Source organism: Protopterus annectens, chromosome 4.part1, assembly GCF_019279795.1.
Source record: "Protopterus annectens isolate FY-2018-M chromosome 4.part1, PAN1.0, whole genome shotgun sequence".
NCBI classification, from domain to species: Eukaryota; Metazoa; Chordata; order Ceratodontiformes; family Protopteridae; genus Protopterus; species Protopterus annectens.
The window spans coordinates 459,610,523-459,636,190 of NC_056734.1; the positions used below are offsets into that span (position 1 = coordinate 459,610,523).

At 43.4% G+C, this 25,668-nt stretch overlaps 1 protein-coding gene across 1 annotated transcript in view; it reads left to right on the forward strand.

The window, feature by feature from the left end:
- The window catches only part of PLAAT1 (phospholipase A and acyltransferase 1), a 294,996-nt gene that overhangs the window by 107,389 nt on the left and 161,939 nt on the right, over positions 1-25,668 (forward strand). The window contains exon 4 of the mRNA XM_044070277.1: positions 14,594-14,732. Within this exon, the coding sequence (XP_043926212.1) occupies positions 14,594-14,732 (139 nt within the window). The remainder of the gene's footprint in view (positions 1-14,593; positions 14,733-25,668) is intronic.

Below are 25,668 nucleotides of genomic sequence, written 5' to 3' on the forward strand. Positions count from 1 at the left end.
CCCTCGGATCCGAGGGGCTCGGCGCCGGCTCCGGTCCGCTCATCGGATCGAGGGAGCCGACTTTCGGATCCTATTGTCAAGGCTGGCTCCCCCTCGGCTTTTGATGTAGTGGAGAGGGCTCTGTTGAGGGCATCCGGACCCCCGGCCCTTGCTTCAGCTCCGTCCCGCACTCCATCTGCTCTGGGCCAGGCTTCCATCACCCGGCCACTGGGACAGCCCGCTTCACTGCCCCAAGCAGTTCCTGTGGTTCTGGATATTGCTGGTGAGGGCTCCTCGGACAGCCCCCCCGAGGAAGCACCTCGCAAGCATTCGTGTAAGAGGAGGCACATAGACTCCCCCGAGTCTTTAACCGAAGACACTGACTTGGAGGAAGGGGAAGGCTCCCCAAGATCACCCCCTGAGGATGTCTCCTTCAGAGACATCATGGAAATGTTATGGATTAGAGGTGGGTGGTCTGCCCCAAAGTCTTCCTCGGACGAGTCAGTGTTCTTGGAGGCATTTGAAGCGGGCCCGTCTACCTCTTGGGTGTCCCCTCCTGCCGACCCCCTGGTGGACCTTATTACCACCAGGGCGTGGAGGGACCCGGACACCGTGGAGCCAATCCCTAAGAGGCCCGACAGGATCCTTAGCCCCCCTGCTGACCCTGTCCACTGGAGCAAGGGACCCCTGGTAGATGCCATGTTGTCGGCAGCAGCCACTAACGGGGAACTCGCCCAGGAGAGTCCCTCAGTCCATCCCCCGAGCAAGGAGTCTCGGATGATGGACCGTTTGGGGAAGCGAATCTTTAGTTCAGCGACCTTCTCAGTGAGGGCGCTCAACTATTTGGCACACGTCATTAGGATGCAGCGCGATCTTATCAAGGAATACGCTGCATCCCCCCCAGAGTCCATATCGGAGGAGGACAAACTTATGCACTCCACCCGTATGGCCACTCTTCGTTCTGTGACTAACACCTCTATGCGGTTACTTTCCCACGCTACCGAGGGAGCCGCTAGAGCTGTGGGAGTGGGCCTAGTCACAAGACCGCAGGCCTGGCTCCGCCACTGCGATTTTACGGAGCCCTTCAAGGCATCATTCGCGAATGCCCCCTTTGACGGTTCTGCCCTTTTTGGCAAGCCGGTTCGCGACACCTTGGTTCAGAGCGAGAAGGACGGGAAGACTCTGTCTGCCGTCGGAGTCCGCTTCTCTGTGCCCCAGAGGTCCTACTCTAGGAACCAAAAGGGCCAGAAGAAGATGTGGTTCCGGAAGTCGCAGCACTCCCAACCCGCTCCGGACAACCAGTCCTTTCGCGGCAGAGGAGGACAGGGAGGACGTCGCCCTAGGGGCAGAGGGGCTCCCAGGAACTTTGGGTCCAGGGAACCTTTCTCTGAACGGCCCACGCAGCAACCCTGAGGGGTTGCCCGACTGCTCCACTCTGGAGGCAGTCGGGACGTTCTCGAGCACCTAGAGGCATGGGAGTCCATTACATCGGACCGCTGGGTACTCCGGATTATATCCAGAGGTTACAAGATCCCCTTTCTTCATGTCCCAAAGTTAAAAATCCTCCCCGATGTTCCACCCGATCAGAGGGAGGCCGCTTCAGCAGAAATTGGCCATCTGCTGAGAAAAAGAGCCATCCAGCCCGTCCCCCCAGATCGGATCAGGGTTCTACTCCAGGTTCTTTTTAGTGCCAAAAAAGACGGGGGACCTAAGACCCATTCTAGACCTGTCCCTGTTGAACCTGTCAGTTCCCAAAGAGAAGTTCCGGATGGTCACTTTGCAATCCATCCTCCCCCTTCTAGGGGAGAATCACTGGATGTGCTCTATAGACCTCAAGGACGCGTACTACCACATTCTGATGGACAGACGATCCAGGAGGTTTCTTCGCTTCCGGCTGGGAGCCAGCCACTACCAGTTCAGGGTCCTTCCCTTTAGTCTCACCACAGCCCCCAGGGTGTTCACCAAAGTATTAGCAGTGGTTGCGGCCCACCTGAGGCTTCAGGGGGTGCAGGTCTTTCCGTACCTAGACGACTGGCTTCTCACCGCCCCAACAAGGCATCTACTCTCTTTGGCAAGAGATTCCTTTCTTTGTCTAGCTCCCTGGCTAGGCATCACGGTAAACATAGAAAAGTCCAACCTGGTCCCTACTCAAATAATAGAATTTATAGGAGCCAGGTTAGACACGAGAAATTTAAGAGCCTTTCTCACAACTGGCAGAGTTCGTAATCTGCGACTCCAGGTGCGGGCCATCCTTCACGCCAGCTCAACACCTGCAGAATTGATCCTGAGGGCGCTAGGGTCTATGGTGGCAGCGATTACTCTTCTTCCACTCGCCCGCTTGAACATGTGAGTACTTCAATGGACACTTCAGGTGCAATGGTCATTTCTCTCCCTCCCCCTGTATCATCCCATTGCAATCAGCAAGGCTTGCAAGCGGTCTCTCTTGTGGTGGCTCCATTCTCCGGACCTCCACAGGGGCCGCCCCTTTTGTGCATCTCCCCCTCTCGCCACGGTGACCATGGACGCTTCCCGCCTCGGGTGGGGGTGGGGGCATTTTGCGGGCCGGACGGTCCAAGGCACGTGGAGCGATTCAGAGACCTCCCTGCATATCAATGTTCTGGAAATGAGGGCGGTGCTCTTGGCGTTGCAAGCACTTCAAGCCCTCCTTCCCCTGGGAACAATTGCAATTCAATCAGACAACATGTCGGTGGTCTGGTACATCAACAAACAGGGGGGAACCAGGTCTTACCCTTTATGTCGAGAAGCCATGAGAGTGTGGGAATGGGCGATCTCCACCAACCGCTTTCTCATCGCAACGCATATTCCGGGTTGGACCAACATCCTAGCGGACAAGCTCAGTCGCACCATTCTCTCCCCATACGAGTGGTCTCTCAATTCTCAAGTAGCGAAACGTATCTTCGCACAGTGGGGGACTCCCTGTTGCGATCTCTTTGCTTCTCCCTTAAACGCCAAGTGCGACAGTTTTTTCGCTCTAATTCCCCCTCCAGGGGATTCTCCGAGAGACGCTCTGGTGCATGCTTGGCCTCCCGGTCTTCTTTGCATATCCCCTCTACCTCTGATGCTACAAGTACTTCAGAAAGCCTCTCGGTTGGGGTGCAGAATGATCCTCATTGCCCCGTTCTGGCCTCGAGAGATCTGGTTCCCTTATCTAAGGTCTCATTCAGTGAATCCACCTTGGATTCTAGATCCCATTCCGGATCTGATATCACACCCGTCGAACCTACCAACTCCGAACCTGGACAACCTGAAGTTGACTGCTTGGCTGCTCCAGTTCCACTCCTAATCAGGACTCCAGTATCTCGTCCCCAGTTAAGGCCATTCTGGTAGCGGCCCACAAGCCCTCTACCAGAAAAATTTACCGCAGTAAATGGAGGCGTTTCTCCATTTGGGCAGAGCGGCAAGGCCTAGATCCTTTCACGGTTCCCCTTCCTTTGGTTCTAGATTTCCTTACTACTCTCTTTAATGATGGCGCCAGTAGTTCCACGGTCAAAGTTCAGCTGGCGGCCATATCTCATTACCATGTTGGACACAATTCAGGGTCTCTTATGTCGGCTAAGTTATGCAAAACCTTCCTAAAAGGCACCTTTTTGCTCAGACCCCCTGTCAAAGAAACGGTTCCCCCGTGGGATCTTTCCTTGGTACTTCAGGCCTTGACCGCTCCCCCCTTCGAACCTGCGGCCACAGTCGATCTTAAATTCTTGTCCTTTAAGACTGCTTTTTTGGTAGCCATTACTTCGGCTAAGAGAGTTTCTGAGCTTCAGACCCTGTCCATGAAACCGCCTTATTTGATTTTTCATCCGGACCGGGTGTGCCTCAGGATCAATCCCTCCTTTCTTCCTAAAGTAGCTTCGGAAGCTAACATTAATCAGTCCATCAACCTCCCTGTTTTCTTCCCTAAGTATCAAAACAAAGGCGAATACAAGCTGCATTCCTTGGATGTTCACAGGCAGCTTCGTTTTTACCTTCATAGGACAGCTGGTCATAGACAATCAGACCAGTTGTTCATTTCTTTTGCCAAATTCAATCTGGGTAAACCAATTTCCAAAGTTTCTTTGTCACGCTGGATTTCTCAGTGTATTCTGTTGGCGTACCAAGCCTCTGGGAGGCCCGCACCGGAGGGAGTCCATGCTCATTCGACCCGGTCTGTCTCTACTTCAGCGGCCTTTAAGTCTAGGGTTCCTCTGGATGACATTTGTTCAGCAGCCACTTGGGCTTCATCTCATACCTTTATTACTCATTACAAGCTGGACGTCACTTCTAGAGGTAGAGCATCCTTTGGCTCCGCTGTGCTCCGGAATATCCTTCCATGATGGCCACCCAAGATTCAGGTAGCTGGGGACTCTGTCCCACAGGTTGCTGACAAATGAATTCTCCTACTTCAGATCTAGAAGTTATGTACTTTCCATAACGTTCCATTTGAGTAGGTGGATTCATTTGTCTGCAACCATCCCGCCCTCCTATCCCCCTGGCCTTGTCAGTTTCCTGCATAGGGTGTGTTACCCTTTGGTTAGGGTAGTTGGTGCAGGGCAAACTCAATCTGAGGTCAAGTAGGGAGAGCAGGGCATTATGGGTGAGGGGAGGAGCTAGGAGCTCGGATCCATAGCTGGATAAACCATGCCGGTTCGGATCCGATATCGGATCCATACCCACAGGTTGCAGACAAATGAATCCACCTACTCAGATGGAACGTTATGGTAAGTACATAACTTCTAGTTTTTGAATTTCCTACTTTGTGCAGAGGGATAATGTGTGACTTTTTTCAGAGAAAGGGAATGCAAGATTCCTTTATTGACCGGTTTATAAGGATTGAGACAGGATAGGCAATGGTATTGGCTGCTGTTTTTAGGTACTCTATTGGGAGATCATCAGTTGAATAAGATCATGGTTTAAGTTTGTTTAAGAGTAGTTTTATATAGGATGTGGGCACAGGTTTGAAGGTGAAAGAAGATGTGGTCATATGTGGCTGTTGGGCAGGGTTGGGATTAGATTTTGAGGAATCTTTGGTTAGAGATGCTATACTATCTATAAAATAAGAGTTGAACTGTATTGCAGTTTCAAATAGTGAGATATCAGGGATTGGTTTAGGTTGAAATTTTTGCCAGGATGTCAGATTTCTTTAATGGATGTTCAACATTATTGGGGGTTATGTTTAGTATTCTGAAAGTTGTTGTAGTATAATTGTTTTTTCTTCATTTATTTGCTTTTTAGTACGATTGCGAAAAACTCTAAAGTTTTCAGGATATTGAGGCGTTTTATATTTTTGCCATTCTTTCCATATTTTTCTGTATCCTGCATTAACATTCCACTCTTTTTGGGTAGCTAAATTGCATTATTTGTTTTCAGTCTCTTCCTTCTAGGATTTGCAAGGCTATTTAGGATATTTAGAAAAGTTGTATTGAGTTCAGATACAGCATCGTCTAAGGGGAGGATTTTTAGGAAGTTCAAGTTAATGGATGATAGTTCATAGGTTCATAGGTAGGTACTAGGCTATTGGCCCTAGGGCCTATACAAGCCTAGCCAAAAAGGTACCCTGGCTTTCGCCACCCAAGAAAATTATTTTCCTGTGCTCCTGTCAAGCAGAACCACAGAAGTTATCCCCGGGGTGAATTTCCTATTACCCATCCAATCATCAAGATTTTTCTTGAAGAGTGCTAATGAGGAGCTCTGTTTGACATAGGTAGGTAGTCTGTTCCAGAGTATGGGAAGTCTCTGGGACAGGAATCTATCCCTCCAGCATGTACTGTTTATTGTGGTGACAAGGTTTAGGTCCCTAGGGCATCTAGCTTGGGGGGATTGGGATTTCTTTAAGTGGAGCATGTCCAACAGCTCTGGGTTTGACATAGCTTTGTATGTTAGGCAGAGATCGCCTCTGAGTAGGCGATATGCGATGGAGTAAAGCTGAAGTTTTTTCAGACGGTCTGCGTAAGGCATCTGTTTGAGGCCAGTAATCCTTTTTGTGATGTTTTTTGCGGCCTTTCCAGTTGTTGTAGATGTCTTGTGAGGTACATACCAAAAGGGGGGTTGTACTCTATAATGGGTCTAATGAGTGATGAGTAGAGGGGAACAATGACCTCTTTTTTCTGGATGAGAAACCTTTTGTGATGAGGTGTGCCATGTAGAAGGATTTCCTGATTCCTCAAAGGAGAGACTACTGTACACCTGTGTCCCAAGGTCTCTTATCCCACTTTCGGTGTTAAGTAGACTACCGCCTATGTGGTAGTTCATGGGTACAGAGTTGTTACCAAAGGGAATGACAATGCACTTTTTGACATTGAGCTTGAGACCATGTCTTTGACACCAGGCTTCTGTCTCAGTGAGGCCCTCTCCTAGGATGTCCACAACGTTAGGAGTTTCAATTATGGCTCCTAGTTTGCAGTCATCTGCGAATTTAGTTAGCCAAAGACCTTCTGTGTTAGCCTGTACTTCAGAGACGTAGATACCAAACAGGAGAGGACCCAGGACTGAACCCTGTGGTACTCCACTTGTCACTGGTCTGAAGTCTGATTTGGAGTCTGCTACTTTCACGATGTGGGTTATTTCAGTAAGCCAGTTGGCAACCCATCTTGTGACATAGAGATTTATACCTAGTTTAGTGAGTTTATCTATAATTCCAGAGTGGGGGATGGTGTTGAACGCCTTGGCGAGATCTAGATAGGCTGTGTGAATCACCTTACCCTCATCTACGGCTTTGGTGACTACTTCAAAGAAGTATATCAGGTTTAGGAGACATGATCTGCCTTTTACAAACCCAAACTGTGTGGGGTCCAGAGTTTAGAGATCTCCAATGTCTTTCTTTATGAGTTCCATGATGATACGTTCCATGGCCTTGCAGACGAGGCTCGTCAGGCTAATGGGGCAGTAGTTCCCGGGGTCTGTTGTGGTCCCCCCTTTGTGGAGTGGGATAACTGTAATGGTGCGCCATTCAATGGGCACAAAGCCTGAGGTGAGGCTATGATTGAACATGGTATTTAGGTGGGGTGCCAGTTCATTCTGTAGTTCATGTAGAAGGCAGCCTGGGATGTTGTCAGGTCCCATGGATGATGTGTTCTTGGCTTTGGAGAGTGAAGTTTTTACCTGTGCAGCCGTGATTACAGGAACTTTGCATTCTTCCGGTATAAAGATGGGCCCTTTAGGGGTGAGAGGGGGTAAAGTTAGCACTGAACCTATCTGCCAGGATGTTGGCAATATCAGTTGGTTCTGTATATTTAGTGTCATTGTGCTGTAACTCAGAGCAGATCTGAGTGTTGCCATTGAGATTTTTGACATAGCTATAGAATGCTTTGTGGTTGTCTTTAGAATCAGTGGCAATTTTGTTTTCATAACTAGCTTTGGAGGAGTTTATGAGGGATCTCAGCTTCTTACTGAGGCTGACCAGGGAGTTCCTCCAATCGTGGGATTTTATTCTTTTTTGCAACAGTTTCTTCTGTTGTAGGGTTTGTTTATGGCAGAAGACCACCAGATTGGCTTCTTTTTTTGGAGGATAGCATCTTGGTTCTGTTAGGGATCGCACGATCCATCCGTGTAAGTGCATATAAAGTGCATTTGTGTAGGATTCAGCAGTTGTACCTCTATTGTCCATCTGCATGGGTGTCGTAAAGTTTGCCACTTCTGTCTTAAGAAGTGTGAAGTTGGCTTTGGAGAAATTTTTTATGGTTGTTTTCCTAATGGGGGGTAGGAGCGGGATGTGGATTTCTAGGGTGATTAGCTTGTGGTCGGATTTGACCAACAAGGAGCTGACCTCTGGTGTGGAACACCGGTCACCCATGTTGGTGATGACCAGGTCTAGGATATTGCTGCCCCTGGTGGGGGTGTGGATAAGTTGATCCAAAGCGTTGGAATTGATGATTTCCAGAAAGCGTTGAACAAAAGAGTTGGTACATGAGTAGTTTTTACAGTTAATGGTAGGGTAGTTGAAATTACCCATTATTAGAGTGTTGGGTTGTACCTTAATATTTTCCAGTGTATCAAGAAAAGAGGAGTGGGAATCCTGGGGCATGGTGGGGGGCTGTAGCAAGCTACAATCTGGATTGCGGTTTTGCCCAGAGTTAGTTGAACTTGGATAATCTCGGATGCATTATGCTGAACAACTAGCTTGGAGGTGTGGATATCCTTAATGAATATGGACACGCCTCCACCTTTAGTGCTTCGGTCCGGATTTGGTGGCCGAAAAGTGTGGTATGAATTATAGCCTGGTAATGCAGGGGTGCTCTCTGGAGCTTTGAACCAGGTCTCTGTCACTGCACAAATGTCAATGTTCTCCATTTTAAGGAGTGCCTCGAGTGAGTGCATATTGAGATTTAGACTTCTAGCATTGAGTAATATTATCCTCAGATTTTGCTTGGTTGTACCTGTTATGGTGGTGAATTTGTCATTCGAACCTTGCCTAAAAAAGGCACTATAGGAGTGGCAAGAGCCTTTGCCAGTATCTGGAATCCCAAGGGCGACAGGTGCAGGCCATCTCTGGCAAAGCAACGTGGTCTGTCGATCATGTCATCCAAGCCAGACAGATACTGGATTCCCTTAGAATGACACCAGAAGCTTAGCCAATTATTAAAGTCAATCATTTTGTCCTTGTACTGTGGTGTAATTCTGGGTGATGGCAGGATGCTACTCAGGGCTAGGGTCATACCGGCCTGGGCTATAAGATCAGAGAGCTCCTCCATGTCTCTTTTCATGTAGTCCAGGGAGGTATGTCTCAGGCCATTCACACCGACATGGACAATGACAGAGTCATATCTGTACTTGTTGTGGAGTGTCCTGAGTGCGTGCATTATGTGGCGGATCCCGGCACCTGACAGGCAGCTGACAGTAACTTTTTCCTTGTTTAGCCTGGTGAGTGGAACATCAGTGTGCCTGACTATAGAGTCACCTATGACTAGAGTGTTGGGTACGTTATGCCTTATGGGCTGTAGTTGAGTGGCACACTGAGTATGTGGGCTATGTGTCATTTGGGTTGTGTTTGTGGGTGGAGGTTACTTTCATTTCTGCTTTGGCGGTCTCTGTTGTTTGGGCAGATTTGTACTGAGAGTCTCCGCGAATGTAGGTGTGTGTTTTGTGGTTCTGTGTGTGTGTTTTGGTGGTGGTGTAGATTTTGAGAGACTGTGTGATGAGTGTGGTGCGGTGCAAGTGTTTACCTTCTCCTCTTGACTGTCTAGGCCAGTCTTTGGTGAAGAGAGCTTTTCTTCCAGTTTGGCTATATAAGTGCATCTCTCATAGGTCATAGTGTTGGGTGGTAGGAGGAGAGGGTTGTCTGTGTACATGAGGCAATTGCTGCATTGTCCCAAGATGCCCAGATTGATCAGGTAGACAGGAGAAAACACCGGGAGCTGACCTTTAGACATGCCTGAATAGGTGCTTATTTATTAAGTACTAAAACCTGTTTTCCTCTCGACAAGTGAGGAAAGTTGAGTGCTGTAGTAATTTGTAACTTATTTAGTGCTTACAATGAGTTCTGAACAAGTGCTGAGATAAAAGAAACAGATGAGTGCTAAAACTAAAAAGCTGGCTAGTTGCAAGGGAAATTTTGAAGAACAGACTTTATGGCGCCAGGAATAGTTTAACCCCAGTTAAGTGGGGGGGGGGGGGCTTAGGAGCTCACAAACAGTCCTGGACACAGCAAATCCGTATCTGACCTGCCACAGGAAAGTGGGGAAGCAAGCTTAGAATTTTTTTTCCAGTAAAGTGGAAAGTGCCACTCTATATACTTGGTCTTATCCTCTTTATTGAACCACCATAAAACTCCTCTGCTCAGTAGTTCTGTATAGCTGCCTGTGCAGTTGTTCAATACTCCTGTTCACCTTTCAATGATAAGCAATCTGGTTCTCTCTAGGGAGCTCAGTTTTTGTTACTGTGATGCCATCCTTTCTACAGCTGGGCTGAGATTCTTTATCCTGATTTAAGGATACTTTATTTTTTCTTTTTCCTCTCCTATTCTATCATGCTTGCTTGATTCCATCTCACCACTGTAACCCTGTTGGGCTCCTGTCTTGTCTGCTTTGCTGTAATACTGTGAAATTAGCTGACTTTAGTTTGTCTTGTGTTTCCTTCGGCACCATTTATAGCTTGCCTGCCTACACATTGAACAATGCCTCTCCTCCTCTGTTAAATACAGACTCATGGTACATTGGAACATTGGAACATGATCTAAGATTTGTCTTTGTTTAATCTGAGCACCCCACACCGACTTTGTTGAGTTGTCTTGCACTAATGTGAGGTCAATATGGCTTGTGCTTTGACGAGGTACCGAGTTTCATTCAGTTTATTTCATCCTTCTTCTCCATTACAGACCTAATGTACATCGGCTAGTACTAGGCTAATTGCCCTTGCAAACCATTGCAAGCCTAGCCAATTATCCCTTGTGAGACTCAAACACTGCACCTTGTGTTTATAAGGCAAACACCTTAACCATTAGGCCATCCTCCCAACTCTTCCATAGTTGAGCTGTAATGTGTACTTCTTTCTCTCAAACAGCCATCCTTTTTTGTGCTGTAGTGTCAGGTTAAGGTTTCTCATTATGCTTCAGAAGACATCAGTGGCTCTAGTCTTTTTCCTATGCCTTGAAAAAAATAAATCAATCATTCTTGGGAGCATGTGAGATTCCCAGTCATCTACATCTTGTGCTAGTTTTACCAACCCAGATATAAATTCTACCATACCACCCAACTATCAAAAAGCTCTTCTGCTGCATCTTCCAAACTACAATGTGAGCAAAATTATTAGTGCTTCTCTTCCCTGATTTATGATCTGTCACTGTCTGACTGTATTTTTTCCACCTAAGTTTTGTACTATCACTGATTCTTGATTTAGTCTGTTGCAGTGAAGCAATGGGTCCCTTTTCTCTTTGTTGTTTTTAGAATATAAATTTTCATCTGATTAGGTGGCTACAGCCATCAGTGTTCCAAGATAATATTTTAAGCTGGTAGTAGTGTTATTAGGTAGCCTCTGTCATTGTACTTCTAACTGTTATGCATTTTGCTGATCCAGAACCCCCCCCGACAACTGCCTCTGGTGCACAACAGTGAGCTAAGCTTCCCAGGAGTGAGAGCTCTTGGGAAGTTCTGAATGAGAAATATGTGCTCCCAGGCAAATGCAGAAGCATCAGTAGTCAAAATAGAGTTACTGTAGAGGTAACAGGCTTGATTACTTCACTCCACTGACTTAACTACTTAAACTTTGTATATCTGAATCACATAGCAGTAAAGTTAGTGGTATGTCACATTACATTTTGTTCATTTAATAAACAGCATAACCATCTTGCCTTAACAACATGAAAGTAAGGGCATATTCACTGTACCTAGGAGAAAATTCAAAAACTGCAAACAGTAGTATAAAATAAATGCACTTAGAGTTAGATGTTATTAAAATTAAATGATGTTTAACGCAGTATGTAGAAAATAATAGAATAGTAGGTTGTGCTGTATGGTTCACTTGATGTTGCCTTACTTCTTAAACCTTATAACTTCTTCATCTTCTATGTATGCACAGTTAAAATGCATTTTGAAAGTTTCTGCACAGTTATGCCTGTTATTGTGATACTGTCTGTATTGTAGTAGTTCATATGTTGAAGGAAATAATAGTAAAATGAAAGTAAATCATATGTTATTAGCATTTATACACTCTGCATGCAGTCGATTTGTGTTTAGGAGAGAATGCTTCCAGGAAATTATATCCTTGTACGCAAGTCTTTGTCTCTGGTAAGACATGTGGCACTTCCCTAAAACGTGATTATTTATATGCAGAAGTGTGTTGCAAGAGAGGTATAGTGCAGGGTGTTATGCAGCCCATCATTTAAGCCTTGTATTATACCCATGCATTCTTCATGCCACTTTAATTTAATAATGGACATTTACATGGCATTACCATACTGTAGTTTATTAATACCTCGGTGTGTAAGTAAAAGGAAGATAACTGGAGCCACTTCTCTACAGTTGTCTTCTAGGCTTCTAAAATTATTCATCTTAGTAAGAGTCTATTAACGATTAAGCCGTACATTCAAGCTAGCTCTAGTGCCATAGAGGGATGAAGGCCTGCTATGGCCTAGGACACCTGAATTCAGTTAGTGTCTCAGGTGCATAGTGGAGCTGGCAAGGGAGGATGGGTATTCCCATCCTGGAGAAGAGGCCAGAGTGGATCAGAAATCCATGGGGGAGGGTAATACCATTGAGTTTTCTGATGGCAGGCTTTCTGCTCACCAAGCCACTGCTGTGGTAGCTTTCATATAGGGCATACAGGAGCATGTATCTGTATGAAGAAGGTACTGAAGGCCTCCATGTTGAAGCAAGTAGCTCGTTCACAAGCCCAGGGAGTATGGTTAGGATCAGTACAATTATTCTTATAGCTGGGATGCAAATGAGGATACAGAACACCCTCATGGTTGCCTGTATGATAGCCCCAGTCCTGGACAATTCTCACTCATATAAATCTGGTGGGTAACTTCCCTAGTACAGAGGAATAAACTGGCTGAGGTGCAGTACAGAGAGGCTTGATATTCCACAAGCACAGAGACAAAGGAGGACATAGAAAAAAGAAAATTTGTGTATTGAATTTTAATCATCTGACATCAATGGGCTGCTCTCTTCAGGTGATAATGTAGCAGAATGGAGTATCTCTTCAGAACATTATATTATGTTATGCTACCTTCTAAAGTAAGATAAAACTGCACTTGCATTTCACTAGTATTATGTATCACCAAGCCACAAACCAAAAGTGAATTGTTCACATGAAAGGAACAGATGTTCACTCTTGGTCTTCTCCTTTGCTTGTGTTAGAATTGGGGCCCATTTTAATAAAATATGGGAGGAGCTTAACAATGCCATATCACTTAATATCTTTTGACTCAAACCTTTAATAAATAACGTATGTTACACTAGACCTAGCTTATTGGTGGTTAAAGTGGCTGGATTTACCACAAACTATTATTTCTATCATTGTTACTTTTTGTAAAAGCCTTGTCTTACTGTTTGTAAGTAAATTGCTTGTACATAGAATTGTATCTCATTAAAATGCATCAGTTTGTGTTACACTAAAATGATTATATAAATTGAATATTTTGGCGAGTTCGCTAAAAAAACATGTTTTGATGGGGAAATCTACTTGTCTAGATGTTGTAAACCCTCAGGAGACCAGAAGTGCTTGTCTTGTGAGTCTAAGTCTTCCTGTGAAGTACAGGCTAACACAGAAGGTCTTTGGCTAACAAAGTTCGCAGATGACTGCAAACTAGGAGCCATAATCGAAACTCTTAACGATGTGGGCATCCTACAAAAGGGCCTCACTGAGACAGATGCCTGGTGTCAAAGCCATGGCCTCAAACTCAGTGCCAAAAAGTGCATTGTCATCCCCTTTGGTAAAAACTCTGTACCCATGAACTACAACATAGGCGGTAGTATACTTAACACCGACCTTGGGGCACAGGTGGACAGTAACCTCTCCTTTGATAATCACATCGCCACAGTAGTCAGGAAATCCTTCTACATGGCACACCTCATCACAAAAGGTTTCTCATCCAGAAAAAAGAGGTCATTGTTCCCCTCTACTCATCACTCATTAGACCCATTATAAAGTACAATGCCCCTTTTGGTATGTACCTCACAAGACATCTACAACAACTGGAAAGGCTTCAGAAATACCTCACAAAGAGGATTACCAGCCTCAAACAGATGCCCTACGCAGACCGTCTCGAAAAACTCCAGCTTTACTCCGTCGCATATCGCCTACTCAGAGGTGATCTCTGCCTAGCATACAAAGCTATGTCAAAGCCAGAGCTGTTGGACATGCTTCACTTAAAGAAATCCCAATCCCTCCGAGCTGTATGTTCTAGGGACCTAAACCTTGTCATCACAATAAACAGAACATGCCGGAGGGATAGATTCCTGTCCCAGAGACTTCCCATACTCTGGAATAAACTACCTATCTATATCAAACAAAGCTCCTCATTAGCACTCTTCAAAAAAAATCTTGATGATTGGATGGGAAATAGGAAATTCACTCCAGAGATCACCTCTGTGGCTCTGCTCGACAGTGGCACAGGAAAATAATTTTCTTGGGTGGCAAAAGCCAGGGTACCTTTTTGGCTGGGCTTGTATAGGCCCCAGGGCCGATAGCCTAGTATTTACCTATGAACCTATGTACAGGCTAGTTTCACCAGTTTGTGTATGTAGTAAAGGCTCCCGAATCTTCCTTCACTGTGTCATAGAACAGTTTCATCTTACTTGTGGGATCTCCTGCTTGTTTCACAAAGAATATCTTTGAGGGGATAAATTAGATTAATAAGGTGGTTTAAGTTCACCAAGTGTTTCGGGTTACTTAAAGTGAGCAAAAGCGTATGATGGCACTTGTACCTGTATACCCAGGTGTACCTGAATATGGCATGGCTTTTCTGCTGAGATTGTTTGATGGTTGAAGAATAACAGCAGAAAGGAGATCCCAGTAACTAGCTAAGGCTGAGCTCATGAGTTCCTTTCAGAAATGTATAAATACTTTTATTGCTCCTTTATCCCTGTCATTTCACTGTTCTGTTTACTTTAAGCCTTGTTGATATTTTGAAAAAAAGTTGTATCTAGAATAAAAATAACAGTTCACTTTTTCCGTTTTATAGATGGAGTCAAATGACAGATTTGACTTGGAACACCCTGGAGAACCTCAGCCTGGGGACCTGATTGAAATCTTTCGACCAGGTTATCAACACTGGGCTCTTTACTTGGGCGATGGTTATATTATCAATGTAGCCCCAGTTGGTACGTTGACCTTAGATATGTGTATGCCTTTCAAAAGTGAGCACATATGTGATAATAGTTTTCAGTCTTGTATTCTTAATAATTCTAGTATTAGCATTCTTTACACTGTGACAGTACACTTAGAAACTAACCAGAGCCTACATTTGCTGTAAGCTGCATTTTGTTGAATGACTTGCATTGTATGGCTGAAATGTAAGATAAAGAATTACTTAAAGCAGAGGCTGCTAATTTCTAAATATCGAGGTCCCTGCCTACCTTTTCTTTTTGTAGTGCTGTAATTTCTATACAGTATGATATATACATTGTAATGATAATGCAGTATAAAGATCACATTATAATCTCAAGTATGTGCATGGAAATAACTTTCAGATAACAGAAAATATATCCTTTATGGAGAAAAGAGCATTGTTTTGGCTGTCATTTTGAAAGAACGTGTTAAGGATATTGTTTAGATGCATACTGAGTCTATCAGCCTGGAAAATGTAAAATATGCATTTGGAATCAACCAAATGGCAAATAACAGAACATCTAAGTGGCTATTTAAAACTCCTGGTGGTATGCAGTCATGCATTCCTGTAAAACAAATTGTGATAATGTAGCAAATTTGCCACAGTAATGTATCATGACTCACAACTAGAGAATATATTTAAATGGTCATTCCAGGTATAACAACAAGACTTTATATTTGTGTATGCATTTATTTGGCGAGTACAGAAATAAAGACACAGCTTCATTGTCGTGTAGTGTGCTTAACTTCATTTTAGTCTAAATCAGGGAGGGGCATACATAATTCCAGTGATAAAAAGCGCCTGCATTGAGGAAAATATATACAGTATATTTATTTATTTGTCTTTGTTGACTCCAACTCGGCAAAACCTATTTTCAGCTGTGGCCCGGGGAGAAAAGCTCCACATTTGTTACATATGATGTACATTTAAAATTGCAGGGTAGAATCATCTATACATGAGCTTATTTATATGATGTTTAAATATTTTTAAATATTTCTTACATGAACATAACTTTTTAACACAAGAAGGGAGAAATTAACATATATTGGCTAAGTATTGAATATGGAAAACATATAGTAAAACTGAATGTATTTATAGCATGATGGCTGCAGGGAACAGTGTTTTTGAGTTTAGTAATAATTTACAGATGGACAAGTACAATGTATCTTAAAAAAAAGATAGAGATGTGAAAGGAGAAATTTTGGAAATGAACAGTAAGATAAATGGACAGAGGAAGAATTGTAGTTAGTGGCGGAGTGTGAGAGGAGGAGGAAAAGTAAGAGTTTAGGAAATAAGTGCAGCATGAAGAGGAGCAATAAGGTACAGCAAGTTTGGAAAGCAGAGTAGCTGTAAGAGTTAGAGAAAAGTAATCTGAGTAAAGCTAGCCAGGTAAGCCGGAAGAACAGAGACATCTTTGGCTTAGGTGCTGTTTAAGCAAAGTTTTTAAAACTATTAAAGTTTTCTGTATTTATCTGTGTGGAGATTTGATTCCAGTGTTTTGATACATAATGAGAATAAAGAGTATTACCAGCAGTGTTGAATGTCTTACTGATACATACTATAAGTTTATTTCTAGAGCAAAGGTCTCTAGTGAGTGAATAGTACCGTAAAGTATTTTGTAATTTGGGGCATTTGTCTGGAGAGTGCAGTAGGCTTTGGGCAATGATTGGTTGTGTGTATGTCAGATGGTTTGGGGGTTCAAGTCAGTTTAATTATTTTTCGTATTAATATTTTGTATTGTATTTTTACTTCTGTTATGATCAGAACTCAGTAAAGATATATTCTGATGTATTCTGAGCTTCTACTGTATGATTCGATCTTATCCAGTGGTGGCTAATGACTTCAAATCAAAGGGGGGGGGGCTGCAGGAGGCAGCTTAATGGGTGGGGCCAATGGGAAGGGATGTGGTCAGCTAGAAAGGGGTGGAGCTATGGTCAATACCACAAAGACTGGAACTTTAATTAAACACGCTACCCTGGGTGCCAAACCATCATTATGAGAGTCCAATCAAGACAAAATGAAGTGTAGAAGAAAAAAAATATTTCAATGCATTGACTACATGACAGCTTACTTAATATCAAGATGGAAACAAAAAGCCTGTGAGGCATGAACAATAAATTACTTTTTAAATACATTACTGGAATGTCAGTCAAAATCAAGTATAAAAAAACAAGTAGCACTCAACTCAAACCACTTCTCCTTGCACTGCAGTTCTAATTATAATTTATATTCAGCTTTATAAAAGTACCAAGTAACATGCTGAAAGTAGCAATCTCTGTGATACCCCCACTTGTAAAAATGTTTCTTATCTAAAAAAGATCTGCTGCTGACAACAACTATCTACTTGTTTCATGGAGAAAACATGCTCAAAGTAAAAAATGAACAGCAAACAAGAAACAAACTCAAGATAAATTGCTTAAAGGATTACTGCACAGGTTGTGGACCACACATGATAGATTCATAGCTTCATAGGTAGGTACTAGGCTATCTGCCCTAGGGCATTTGTAAGCCTAGCCAGAATGTGTTGGCTTTTTCCTCCCTTTTATACTAGATTCCTGAGCCTCTGTCCAGCAGGGTGGTAGAAGTGATCCCAGGAGTAAATTTATGATTTCCCATCCACTCATCAAGATTTCTCTTGAAGAGGGTCAGCGAGGGGCTCTGCCTAACATGGACTGGGATTCTATTCCAGAGCGAGGGAAGCCTTTGGGATATGAATTTATCCCTCCAGCATATCCTGTTTCTTGTTTGTTAAGGTTTAAATCCCTGGATCTTGTAGCTCTAACGGATTTGATTTTCTTCAGGTGGAGCATGTCCAACAATTCCGGGTTAGACATGGCCTTGTACGTCAGGCAGAGATCGCCTCTGAGTAGGCGGTAAGCAACTGAGTAGAGCTGGAGTTTCTTTAGTCGAGCTGCATAGGTCATCTGTTTGAGGCCCATGATCCTCTTGGTGAGGTATTTTTGGGGTCTCTCCAGCTGTTGCAAGTGTCAGGTAAGGTACATCCCAAATGGGGCATTGTACTCAATTATGGGCCTGATGAGTGATGAGTAGAGGGGCACAATGACCTCTCTTGATCTGGATGTGAACCCTTTTGTGATTAGGTGAGCTATATAGAAGGTTTTTCTAACCACTTTGGCAATGTGATTGTCAAAGGAGAGGTTACTATCTACTTGGGTCCCCAGATCCCTAATTACTTCTTCCATACTTAGTGGATTACCTGCTATGTGGTAGTTTGTGGGCACTTTGTTTTTCCCAAAGGGGATGACTGTGCACTTTTTGGCATTTAGCTTGAGGCCATGGTTCTGACACCAGGTATCTGTCTCCATAAGTCCCTTCTGGGGGATGCTTGTGTCAGCTGGTGCATCGATTATGGCTCCCAGTTTGCAATCATCTGCGAACTTGGTAAGCCATAGTCCTCCCGTGTTTGCCTGTACCTCAGAGAAGTATATACCGAACAAGAGGGGTCCCAGGACTGAGCCCTGTGGGACGCCACTTGTAACCGGTTTAGAGTCGGACATGGCACCCGCGACTCTGACCATGTGAGTTCTATCCCTGAGCCAGTTTGCGACCCATCTTGTGACATATGGGTTAATATTTAAGCTGGTAAGCTTATTTATGATGCCAGAGTGGGGTATTGTGTCAAAGGCCTTTGCAAGGTCGAGGTAGGCTGTGTGGACTACCTTTCCCTCATCTGTGGCTTTGGTTACTATTTTGAAGAAGTCAGCTAGGTTTAAGAGACAAGATCTGCCTTTAACAAAGCCGAATTGGGTAGGGTCCAGTGTTTGGAGGTTCCCAATGTCTTTGTTTATGAGATCCATGATGATGTGCTCCATAGCCTTGCAGACCGGGCTAGTCAGGCTTATAGGGCGATAGTTCCCGGGATCCGTTGTGGCGCCACCTTTGTGGAGCGGGATCACTGTTGCTGTACGCCATTCTTTGGGTACATAACCTGTGGTAAGGCTGAGTTGGAACAGTGAATTTATGTGAGGGTTTAGTTCATTTTGGAGCTTGTGTAAAACACAGCCCAGGATACCATCCGGTCCCATTGATGCTGTGTTTTTTACCTTGGAGAGGGCTGCTTTCACCTTTGTGTCTGTGATGTCTGGGGGACTGCAGTCTTCTGGGATAGACACTGGCTCTTTTGGGGGGAGGGGGGGAGTTTGCACTGAACCTGTCCGCCAGGATGTTGGCAATGTCAGTGGGTTCAGTGTATTTTGTGCCATTTTGCACCAGCTCAGAGCAGATCTGAGAGTTGCCACCCAGATTCCTGACATAGCTAAAGAACGCCTTGTGATTATCTTTAGAGTTTTTAGCGATTTTTCTTTCAAAGCTAGCCTTTGATGATTTTATGAGGGATCAAAGTTTCTTGCTAGTACTGGTCAGGGATGCCTTCCCTTTTTGGGATTTTGCCTTATTATGTAATAGTTTCCTCCTTCTGTTGTATAGCTTATTTATGGCCTGGTTCCACCAGACTGGTCTCCTGTTTTTGGAGGAGTGAGTCTTAGTTTTACTTGGGATGGCACGATCCATGCATTCCTGTAGGTGCTCATAGAGTGCATTTGTAAAGGATTCTGCGGTTTGGGTAGCATTTTCCATTTGCCCTGGGGATTTCAAACATTCCACCTCTGTCTTGAGAAGTGTGAAGTTTGCTTTTGAGAACTTTTTCACAGTGGTTTCCTTGGCTGGGGGTGGGGTTGGGATGTGGATGTCCACTGTGATTAGTTTATGGTCTGATCTTACCAACGAGGGGTTTACCTCTGGTGTGGAACATTGAGCCCCCATATTGGTGATGACCAAGTCCAATATGTTGTCCCCTCTTGTGGGAGTGGTGACCAGTTGTTCCATGGCGTTTGAGTTTATAAACTCCAGGAACCATTTGGTCGAAAGAGTTGGGACTTGAGTAGTTTTCCCAGTCAATGTTTGGGTAGTTGAAATCCCCCAATATCATGGTGTTTGGTGAGACCCTGATATTCTCCAATGTTCTCAGGAATGCCGAGTGGGGGTCCTGAGACAAGGTGGGTGATCTGTAGCAGGCTGTTAGTTGCACATGGATGGTTTCCGCTGCCTCGTGCAGTGCCACTAACCTGGAGGTGTGTGTATCCTTGATGAAAATGGATACTCCCCCGCCTTTAGTTTTTCAGTCCAAGTTCTGGGGCCAAAAAGAATGGTATGAGTTCAATCTTGGTAGTGCTGGGGTGCTCTCTGGGGCCTTGAACCAGGTTACTGTTACTGCACAGATATCGATTTCCTCCATACTGAGGAGTGCCTCGAGTGCGTGCATCTTGAGGTTTAGACTTCTGGCATTGAGTAGCATTACCCTTAGTTTTTCTGTTTCTGGTATTGTTTATGGAGGTGGGTTTGTCTTTTGAGCCTTGCCAAAAAATGGCACTAAGGGAGTGGCAAGAGCCTTAGCCAGTATTCGAAAGCCTAAGGCTGACAGATGCAAGCCATCCCTGGCGAAGCAACGTGGCTTGTCGAGCATGTCATCCCAGGCTGACAGACACTGGATCCGCTTTGAATGACACCAATAGCTTAGCCAATTGTTAAAATTGATCATTTTGTCTTTATACTGTGGCATCATTCTTGGTGAGGGCAAGATGCTACTCAGGGTCAGGGTCATACCGGCCTGGGTTATATGATCAGAGAGCTCCTCTATGTCTCTTTTCATGTAGTCCAGGGAGATACGTCTCAGGTTATTCACACCAACATGGACAATGACAGAGTCATATTTGTACATGCTGTGGAGTGACCTGAGTGCTTGTGTTATGTGGTGGATCCTGGCACCCGACAGGCAGCTCACAGTGACCTTCTCCTTATTCAGTCTGGTGAGTGGGATGTCAGTGTGCCTGACAATGGAGTCTCCAATTACTAGTGTATTTGGTGTGTTATTTAGCCTTAGGGGCTACGACTGCGTGGCACACTGACTTTGTGAAGTATGTGATATGTGAAAGTTGTTGTGTGGTAGCGGTTGCTTGGATGTCTGCTTTGGAGGTCTCTGTTGCTTTGGCAGATTTTTGTTTAGAACCTCCGAGTATGTTTTTGTGAGTTTATGTGTCTTGTTTGCTGGTGCAATTGCTCTGTGTGAGACTGGTTGTGTGGTGTGAATGGTTTCCTTCGCCTCCTGACTGACTGTGCCAGTCTTGGGTTGAGAGAGCTCGGCCTCCAGTTTGGCTGTATAGTTGCATCTCTCACATATATTTGAGTTAGTTGGAAGGAGGAGAGGATTGTCTGTGTACATAAGGCAATTGTAACATTGCCTTAAGACTCCCAGATTCACCAGCTGGACTGGAGAGTATACCTACTGCGCTTTGGACATGCCTGGATGGTTTAAAGAACTGATTTACTGATTGTCCGGAGTGGACGAATAGGGAGCCTTGCACATCTGGATATTATAAGGGGGTGTAGTGCTAAAGTTTGTTAGTGCTTACTGAGAAATTTGAGCAAGTGCTGGGCTGTAGAATGAAGGTTGAGTGCTTATTTTGAGAGTTTGACTAGTTCTAAGGGAAAAATTGAAGAGCAGACTTTGTGGAGCCGGGAATAGTTCAAAACTGCTTAAACGGCGCTGCGCAATGTTGCGCGATGCACAAAATCGCGCAAAACACGCTAAAGCGGGTTTTAAGGCAGGGAGTTTGAAAGAGATAGGAAATTACCCAAAACGGCCAATAAGCTACTAGTTTCTGGGCTGAGACCACTCCTCCAGGGACAGATAGGCTGCTCAGAGCTCCCCACTCTCACTGGTAAACAGAGAAGCTTCCTCCTATCCAAGTAAGGATATGGGCAACACAGGAACTATGACACAGCCTAGAATTCAGCAAGACCTGAAAACTGGACTATTCTAGTTCAGAAAAGGCGGGAAACAAGGATATATATATATATATATATATATATATATATATATATATATATATATATTTTTTTTTTTTTTTTTTTTTTTTCACTTATACAACAGAAACTAGGCACAAGAATAGAGTAAATGCTTTAGATCGGCTAGCGCACTTGAGTGTGTAGCCTGCAACAATTAAACAAGGCAAAAAAACATATTTTAAAGTGCAAAACACAAAAATGCAGAAAAACAAACTTTGAAGGACTCAGAAAACTCGCTTTTCAGCGAGACTAAACAGTCGCTGGTAGGAAAGTAGAAAAAAAATACTTATGATATGCTAAAGTCTCTCTTTCGCTCTCTGCTGCTTGTAGAACTCTACAGGATACCACGAGGAGCTGTGCTGAGTCTGTTACAAGTGCAAGACCACTCTAAAGCAGGTTTTAAGGCAGGGAGATTGAAAGAGATAAGAAATGGCCCAAAACGGCCAATAACCTACTAGTTAGTGGGCTGAGACCACTCCTGCAAGGACAGATAGGCTGCTCAGAGCTCCCCACTCTCACTGGTGAACAGAGAAGCTTCTTCCTATCCAAGTAAGGATATGGGCAACATAGGAACTATGACACAGCCTAGAATTCAGCAAGACCTGAAACCTGGACTATTCTAGTTCAGAAAAGGCGGGAAACAAGGATGTTTTTTGTTTTTTGTTCTTTTTTTTCACTTATACAACAGAAACTAGTCACAAGAATACAGTAAATGCTTTAGATCGGCTAGCGCACTTGAGTGTGTAACCTACAACAATTAAACAAGGCAAGAAAACAACTTTTAAAGTGCAAAACACAAAAATGCAGGAAAAAAAAACTTTGCAGGGCTCCGATAGTTAGAAAACTCGCTTTTCGGCGAGACTAAACAGTTGCTGGTAGGAAAGTAGAAAAAATACTTATAATCTGTTAAAGTCTCTCTTTCACTCTCTGCTGCTTGTTGAACTCTACAGGACACCACGAGGAGCTGTGCTGAGTCTGTTACCAGCGCAAGACCATGCTAAAGCGGGTTTTAAGGCAGGGAGTTTGAAAGAGATAGGAAATGGCCCAAAACGGCCAATAACCTACTAATTAGTGGGCTGAAACCACTCCTCTAGGGACAGATAGGCTGCTCAGAGCTCCCCACTCTCACTGGTGAAAAGAGAAGCTTCCTCTTATCCAAGTAAGGATATGTGCAACACAGGAACTATGACACAGCCTAGAATTCAGCAAGACCTGAAAACTGGACTATTCTAGTTCAGAAAAGGTGGGAAACAAGGATTTTTTTCACTTATACAAGAGAAACTAGGCACAAGAATACAGTAAATGCTTTAGATTGGCTAGTGCACTTGAGTGTGTAGCCTACAACAATTAAACAAGGCAAAAATACAACTTTTAAAGTGCAAAACAAAAAATGCAGAAAAACAAACTTTGCAGGACTCAGATAGTTAGAAAACTCGCTTTTCGGCGAGACTAAACAGTAGCTGGTAGGAAAGTAGAAAAAAATACTTATAATCTGTTAAAGTCTGTCTTTCGCTTTCTGCTGCTTGTAGAACTCTGCAGGACACCACGAGGAGCTGTGCTGAGTCTGTTAGATTGGAATTCTGTTTAGTTTACGGGTAAAGCCTGCAAAGATGACTTCAAGTCTCCAACAAATGTAATGAGCTTACTGAAATCCTGTCCTTTATTACAAATACTGTCATATGCATTTCAGTACCTAAGGCTTATACGTTATCTAGTTATGTAAATATTATCTGCATGGCAACAACAAAAAGACTTTCAGTGTTGGTAATTCTTTAATAGTATGCTTATTAAAGGTTACTTGCATCTTACAATCTCAGACAAGCTTACCTAATGGTCATTAAAGCATTGCTACTTAAACATAGAGCAAAAGGCACTGCAACAGCATGCATTTTCTGAATAATAATAAGCATAAATCAACAGTATAAAAATATGACAGAAAACCAGAACATTCTGCAAAATCAAGGACAGATGAAAAACCACTGCAGTACTTGTGTCTAGCTTGGATAGGGGGATACTTTGCACACTTACACTGCATAACTGCTCCATGCCTTGCTTGAACACATCCAGAGTCACTACATGGCGGAGTGCAACAAGTATGTCACAATTTGAAATGTCTCTGGCTGACGGTGATGGTCCTGACACATTTGTCATACCTCTCAACCTCAGAGCAAGAAATCTGGACAAAGCCATACATAGAAGTGGGACAAAGGCCCAAAAATAAGGACACTTTTTGAATATTGTTCTTATAAACTTAGAAAGATAATAGCATAGTAGGTCTTGCATTAGTATGAATTTTCTAATGGGTATGAAATCTGAAACTCAAATGTCTGTTATTATTTTCTAACTTCAGTCTTTAATGATTTGCCACTAATTTGTCAGAAAACTCCAATTTTATGAAAAATGGACCAAAAATGTGATGCAAAAATATAAAACAGCCACACAATACAGCTGGGAACCTGTCAAAGAAGGGACACTTTTTTAATATTAGTACTATTAACTTGAGTAACTGACAAAAATAGAGAATCTACATGCATTACTGAAATAAAAGTAATCTATAACCCTGATCATTACAATTATGTATTAATTGTAAACCGTCTACATTTTCTTCCAAAATTGCCATTTCGCAGAGGGGTTATTATGGGGAGAGCAACATTTTGAGCCAAAATCGGGGACAGTTGAGGGGTTTGGATATGCCTAATTCTATAAAGTGATTTATTGCATGTACCTCTCAACTTCTTAATGCAGGAAATTTGGACAAGGCCAAATATATTGAAGGAACATACAAACAGTACTAAAAATTGCACTTGTATAACCTTAGACAGTTGATAGAATAACAGGTCTTGCTTTAGCATACATTTTTCCGTCTGGAACTCAATGTTTGTCATTATTCATTCCTAAATGATGTGCCAGAAAACTACAAATTTTATGAGGAACAAACCAAAAATAAAAAGCAAAAATCTATCCACTCTGCAAAAATCTGGACAGTTGAGAATTATAATTCAGCCTTGAATGTCTCTGAGTTTGCCACCCTTCCCCCCTCACAAAATCATGGTCGAATGGAGCCTCCCCCCTGCAGCCATTCCAATGGCCCATTACTATTTTGCCCCATATTTCGCCCCATTTACCATAAACACTGTAATGTGCATACTGCTTTACTTCTGTGATGATTTGGATTTCTTTTGAAAGTTTTATTTTGCATTTTACAGCACAAACATTGCTAGACATCTGCTAAACAAAGCAATGCAGTCTTACAATGAAAATAGACTTAGCATTAAAACTTCTCTGCCCTTGAAACTCACTTTCATTGAAACAGCATTGAAACCCACATTCAAAGAAAATACATTTTGCCAGTGGCAGATAAAGATTAACTTTGGGCTGTTTTCAAATCATAGGCCCCTTGCACACGAAACATACATGTGTTCTTTGATACACCTTCCTGATTGTATTAAATTATATTCCTTGTATAGTACAGTACAGTTGTTAGAGAGCATTTTAAATTTATCGTTTTGAACCAAAAGTGAAAAGTTACCAACTAGTTGTAACAAGTAAATGTCACTTTAAGCCCTTTGTGTTTCCCAACTCTGACAGATCAGCCTACATTTCTACTCCCAATAAAATTGCAGTCTAAGACTTTTTAATGTAAAACCACATTTTTGTTGGCCAGAAGTGAAAAGGTATCAGAAACAAATCAAATAACTAGCTACAACAAGTAATTCTCACTTTAAACCTTCCTGTGCAGTTTCTAACTGACCAGGCTACTTTTCTTTTGGCACTCGAATAGCAGTCCCAGTCTTCTTAATGTAGAAACACACTACAGATACTAAAAATGTAAATGTACCAACTAGTTATGAGTAATTGTCATTTTACCCCTCCTTGTGTGTTCCCAACTCAGACAGACCAGGCTGCCTTTGTACTCCCACTTGTAACAATTTGAGCTGTCATTTAGATGGTAATAAAAAAATATAGCATGATGTTGGTGCTGGCTAATAGAATATGAGTTGTAACTGGAAATTATTCCGCAAATATCATATAACATGAGGGACTGCTGATTTTGTACTTTGGTT